Genomic DNA, 6,467 nt, shown 5'->3' with positions numbered 1-6,467 from the left:
AAAGATGGTCCATCTTAAGGAAGCCAAGATCATCGTCATCTAGCTCAAGAGGATGAGGTGCAAGGTATCGTCTTCATCAAGGTGATAGGAAATCAACTCATCATCCTGGATCGGCTTGCCAGCGGCCGCAAGCTCGTCAACGAGGCCGCGCATGGAGGCAAAGTAGGTGGCCACCGATTGGTTGCCCTTTTGCGCTTTGATGAGGGCAGTGCGGATGTTGTTGACGCGGATCAAAGACTACGACGAGAACATGCCCGCGAGCGCCGCCCAGAGGGCGTGCGCAGAGGTGACCGCAGTCACCGCGATGAGTATCTCTTGGGTGAGGTTGTTCAACAGATAGTCGAGCACCTGCTAATCCTCTCGGACCCAGATTGGGTGGAGAGGGTTGGGCTCAGCGGTTTCCTTGCCGTCCTTGTCTTTGGCGACGAGAAACTTGGCCGGCTCCGGCGAGGTTCCATCAACGTAGCCGAAGACACCGGCATCCCGTAGCTGTGGCGTGATCTGGGCACGCCACAGCACGTAGTTCGTGCGGGAAAGCTTCTCCATGACCTGCCCACTAAGGCTTGGTTGGGAAGCACCGAAGGAAGACATGACTAGCGCTAGATTTGGAGGTTTGGAGCTAGAGATTGGAAGAGGAGACTCTGACACCATGTAAGAGTTGCGGTAAGCATCTTACCAACTCTTACCTCGTTAGAGGCACGCGTTGCGTGTTATATAGCAGGGGCGCACCTCCTTGGATAGCGCATATATGTGGTTGAGATTAGAACTTGAGAGACAAGAAAGAGAGAGAGAGGAGATAGAACCGGCTATGGTTTAAGAGAAGATAAACCTCATCGGATATGTATCAACAACCTCTTAAACCTAGCCGTGTAGATCAGGGTCTATCCCTAGCTTTAAGTTACATCTCGTTTAACACAGAGAACTGCCATCAAGTTTTCATGGAGATTTCCATGGTATTTTCTCAACATTAAATCCTTATTACGGCACAGAATGATGCGTATGTATGGTAATGTAATGGTGGAGTTTACACAGCTATAGATCACCACGCTGTTTATATTTAGTCAAATTTCCCATATTTAACAACACTACTGATGTTTGTTCACATTCCTTAAGGTGATACCAGTCACCAAACGACCACAGTTTCATTTTCTTCTTTCCAGATAAACAAATGAAGTATGGAATGTAATATTTGGCCCAAGAAAATATTTTAATGATGTCATCATCCAAATGAAAATTGTACTAGCATTACCTTATAATGTTCTTTTACTAACTGCTATATCTAACTTAATACACATCCAATGCAAATACTTCCATTCCTGCTCATCCATCTCTCCGACTACATTGAAGAAATCCAGCCAGCCCAAAACATCCAACAAGATGGAACAATTTATTTACATACGGCCACCTCCTGGCTGTCCCAATGACTAAGTTGCGGATTTTATCCAGATTGACAGAATGATTGGACATACAAATGTATACAGTGTGCATTACAGCATGGCATATTACAAGATATGACTTATGTACTGCATATATGATATGTGCTTCGTCATCAGTCACACAGATTCTCACTGTGGCCGTACTGCATTTTGATCCAGTGTGTTGTAGGTGTAGTCGCTTGTGGAGTTCAATCCATACTAGAGGGTACATAGGTAGAAAATACGAATTAGTTTTCAAGAAGAAACACATGATTGTTGCGATGTCAATACATTTACAATGTTGAACCAAGAGCATGATTGGTTCATATCATAAATTTGCCCCGACTTTTTCAACACTTTGCACAAGGTTAGATAATCATAGCCTTCCACGCTAGCATATGATATGATTGTCAGGCACTCTAAGATTTTCATACTCTGAAACAATAATGAGTAAGTGCGGCAAGACAACAAGACAAGTGTTACAAATTCATAACTTGCTTCTCCAATTTTTGTTTACTTAACTTTGCAATCAACATGCTCCGCATGAGAATGGCTTTCAGCCAATTAGCTATTTAGCTTGTCTTTACAACTCAACAACATATACTTCAGTTAAAAATTGCAGGCTTTAAATATTTCTGCCCACCAGCTAGTCAGCCATCCTCATAACGCGTCAGAACTTAAGCTAGCATACAATCCAACCTACAGAGAAAACTGATACTTGTCTACAAATGCTTCAACTATGGTGTGTGCTATAATCAGGTTATGTTTTAAATCCTGCACTACTCATGTAGTAGAGTAAAAAAGTAATTATAGCAGAGAAAAAGAGAAGTTGATAAACGTCATGGCTAGAGGGTATCAAGAAACTGAGGGTGTCGATATAAAAGTTCCCAACAAGAAAATCTTGGAAGAACTGAGACCAAAGAGCAAAATACATGCTTGCAATGTTTCCAAACATTCTCAAGTCGCCAGGGAGAACAGTGTTGTGCAGACATAATGCATACATTTACGTTTTGCCTGACTAGTTCTCTATGGGGTTCTACCCATTCTTTTTCTTACAACAGGGTACTGTCCTAATGTCCTTAACAGTAGTGCGCTCTTGCTTAGGTTACCAGCGTAAGTAAGTAAGTGTTGCAAGCTAAAAAAATACCTTTTGCCTCATCGATGAGCTCCATAGGCCAGGCTGAGCACCTCTTGGGTCGGCCGTGGTAGGGATATAGGCTGGAGCACCTTGGGCAAGAAGCAGCGGCCTCCTTATGACCACAAAATCTTCTTCGCTATCATAGTCCGCATTGGCGGGCGAAACCATGGCTCGTAGAGTCATTGCCAAGAAAAGTGAGAACGCCTATACAATAGATGTACATGGATTAGATCCTCCTCCTCGAGGCACAAAGAGAAACAGAGTGTGTTAATCTATCTTTCGTTACTGGACATTGTGGAAGACCACTGGAGCAACCAACTTAAATGCTGGTGTATGCTTGTTGTGCCGTTTGATTTGAGATGGAATCATGGCAATGCTTGTTCAGGTTTACCAAGAATAAGCATATACTAATCCTGGCAGTCACGCACCTGCGTGGCGACGGTAGCGACAGCAGCCCATTTACAGAGGTCGAGGTTGTTCTTGACAAAGGAGACGAGGCTCTCGAGCTCTCCGGTGCGGTCATACGGCAGATCCTGCAATGCAAGAATAATCGATGAAGAAGGGGAATCGGTAAGTGGTCCGATTTGACCAAATGGAACTATTACCGACAGGGGCGTGGATGGGTATCAAATCGACCCACCTGGATCCAGTGCTCGTTGAGGAGGAGTTGGCCGGCCACGGCAGCTTCCAGCAGCATCATCGTCATGGCCAAGATGGTATACTGAAACAAGTGCTGTCAACATCAGTAACAGTGACGCAGCAATGCATCATTCAACAGGAAGGAAGACGAATATTAGGGGGAAAAGGGGAAGGAGTGGTGGATTATATGGGTCGTGGCGGCGCGTGGTTGTGGGTCTTACGAAGCAGAGGCAGCACCCGCTGTTGACCTCGGCGGCGACGTAGCCCGCGAGGAGGATGGCGCAGTAGAGGAGGCCGGCGGCCATGACGGCGCACGCGAACCTGCAGACAGTTGAATCAGGCAGCCAGCCAGCCACATATTAGATAAGATACGCGCGGAAAGAGGAGCGGGCCGGAGCGGAGGGGGATGGCGGAACAGAAGGCGCGATACCAGAGGTCCGGGAGGAGATGGTCGAAGCGCAGCTCGTGTTGTCGCGACCAGCGGGAGAGGATGGAGGCGGCGTAGAGGACGGCGGAGACGGCGGCGAAGGCCTGGAGGAAGGCGAGGAACTTGAGCAGGAACCCCAGGCAGCAGCGCGCGCACCCGCCGCCGTTACTCCCGGAGCGGCTGCCGCGGGCCATCGTCGCCGGGTTGGGGATTTGGGATTTGGATTCGGGTTGAGAGAAGAGAAGAGAAGAAGAAGAAGAGGAGGAGGAAGCAAAGGTGAGATGGATTTGGACGGGTGACTGGAAAGGGGGGCGGCCCAGCTGGAGGTGGACCAACGAAGGCAAATCCGCAAATGGGAGAGCGGGCACGCCACACCAGCGACACGTGGGCCCTTCTCTGTCTCTGTAGCGTGGGCCACGCCGTGCTACAGAAAACTCGTCCTGTCGACGTCGCCCAACGGTTAGTTAGTTTTGCAGCTAACCGTGTTCGGTGTTTCCCCTAAATTAGGAGCATCTCCTACAAACGTCTTTGCAGCTAACCGAATGCGTGATCAATTCCATGACGCTAAGGGATTCTGAGAGGGTGGTGATAATGGTATTAGGAAAAAAGAACTTTCAGAATTACTCCCTCTATAAACTAATATAAAAGTATTTAGGGAGTAATAGAATACCTTCTTCAACCGGAAGAGATTCATGATGCAAATTTCAAGTGCGAATTGGCTGAATGAAGTGTGGAGGCAGGAACACAGGGATTTTCCAAGCTTATGCTTCTGCGAGAAGGAAAAGGAATTTTGTCAAAAACTTAAAAGATAATGATGGTAATTGTGTGGAAGGTACGATGTCTTCGAATACTCTTGTTCGGAATTACTTTATTAAATTGTTCGCATCTGAGGTGAATCAAATTGCTCCTTCTATTTTGGAAAAAGTTGATGCAAAAGTCACCACTCAAATGACTGATATGCTCATAGCTCCGTATAGTCATGAAGATGTCCATATAAGATTTTTAGCATGAGTGTGTGCATACGATATAAATACTCCTCGGTTGGGAAGATGGAGCACATTATGTAAATTAATGGGACAGGATTAAATTACCAGTTCAGGGGAGTCGGTCTTGGGGATCATGAACAATGGTTGTATCGTTCCACTTAGTAGGGCAAACATGATTGTGTGCACTTAAGTTGGACATGTATAAAACATATGATCGTGTGGAATGGGTTTTCTTAAGAAACATGATGTTGAAGATGGGACTCCATGAAAATTACATTGAGATGATGATGACATATGTTAGTTCTGTGAGATACAAGATCGGACATAATTCTCGAGAGACTAATACTTTCACCTCAACCAGAGGTATAAGGCAAGGAGACCCCCTCTCTCCCTACCTTTTTCTTATCTGTGTTAAAGGTCTTTCTGGTATGTTGAAGTATGAATGAGAAGTTGGTGGTGTCGAGCGAACAATCCTGACAATAGTACTATGGGTATGAATGAGGGTGTAGCCTAGCTACAACAGAGGTGTCTCGCTCGGATTTAGCAAGTTCAAGCCCCTCTCGGAGAGGTAAAGACCCTACGTCCCGTGCCCGAAGGCTTTGTATTTTCTTTGGGGTGTCTTGTTACAATGGGTGTTGAACCCTTGCCATGGATCTCGGGTTGGCTTGTATAGAGTTCGTCAGGACCCGCCGTGCTTCATTACAAGGGCATTCAATGCGAGTAACTACGAGCGTTACTAGAAATTGTAGCCCCAACACTAGTAGAAAACAGGGCTATCATTCGGCCCTGGCCAGCCCATTAGTCCCGGTTCTTCAAGAACCGGGACCAATGGGGGGTATTAGACCCGGTTCGTGAGCCCAGGGGGCCGGCCGGGGCCTCGTGGGCATTGGTCCCGGTTCGTGTGGAACCATTTGTCCCGGTTCGAGCCACGAACCGGGACCAATGGTCCTCGCTGCTGGCCCACAACCTTTAGTCCCGGTTCATGCCACGAACCGGGACAAATAACTTGCCTACATATATACCCACCGCCGCGGCAGAGCACTCCACAGTGCTCTGTTTTTGTCGAGCCGGCGAGGGGAGGGCATTTGGATGCTCTAGTTCACCTCCTATGCACATGAGGTGTTCGATGAAATGCCCAAGCCACACTAGTTAAGCTTTCTCCTCTTGAAACTCGACCTCCGAGCTCCATTTTCAATGAGACTTGTCTAGATTTAGCAGTCCGTCACGCCCCGTCCCCACCCCGTCTTCACCGTCGTCGATCGCCCGCGCCGATCTCGTCGCCGGCACCACCGTGGTGAGCCTCTTGTTCTTATCTTCTTTCTGAAAGAAAAAAAATTCTGACTTCAGATAGATACTTGTCTAATTTTCTTACTTTTATTATTCCTTGTTATTATATAGTGCGATGGTTTTGGTATCCTCCCCCGTCGGCCCTCGTCCTGTCTATGATTCAGATGTGGTATATGTTATCTTTTCATAACTATTTGGTTCATTTATTGTTTATGACAATTATGATGACCAACGTGACATATATTTTTAATCTAGGAGGTATGTGAACCGGAAATTCCAACCCACCTAGAAATGCTTCTCGAGAAGTTAACTTTGGTTGAAAAAGAAAACAAATACTTGAAGGAAAAATTGAAAATAATTGAGGATAAGAATATGGAAATGGAGTTGCATGTTGCCGAGGTCATTGACGATCGCAAGATGAAGATCGATGCGATGCGGTTGAAGATGGATGCAATGCGCTTGAAGATGGATGAAATACGCTTGAAGATTAGGAATATTAGAAAATATGCCATTGATAAAGAGGCTTGGTATCATTATGTTGTTGGGTCAATTTTTACCTTACTTGCGATTTTGAT

General features: G+C 46.3%; 1 protein-coding gene across 1 annotated transcript; it reads right to left on the bottom strand.

Annotated features, from left to right (window-relative positions):
- Positions 1–1,188: 1,188 nt before the first annotated feature.
- Positions 1,189–3,927, bottom strand: LOC123409842 (tetraspanin-18-like). Its single transcript, XM_045102713.1, has 6 exons — positions 3,623–3,927; positions 3,414–3,513; positions 3,194–3,274; positions 2,982–3,086; positions 2,563–2,757; positions 1,189–1,634 (listed from the first exon to the last, which is right to left on the bottom strand). Exons 1-6 carry the CDS (start codon positions 3,811–3,813, stop codon positions 1,566–1,568), a joined length of 741 nt encoding a protein of 246 aa, XP_044958648.1. The 5' UTR covers positions 3,814–3,927; the 3' UTR covers positions 1,189–1,565.
- Between the last annotated feature and the right edge of the window lie 2,540 nt (positions 3,928–6,467).

The sequence above is a fragment of the Hordeum vulgare genome, chromosome 7H, assembly GCF_904849725.1.
Source record: "Hordeum vulgare subsp. vulgare chromosome 7H, MorexV3_pseudomolecules_assembly, whole genome shotgun sequence".
Taxonomy (NCBI): Eukaryota; Viridiplantae; Streptophyta; class Magnoliopsida; order Poales; family Poaceae; genus Hordeum; species Hordeum vulgare.
The sequence above is the reverse complement of the archived record's forward strand: the minus strand, read 5'-3'. Positions and strand labels throughout refer to the sequence as shown.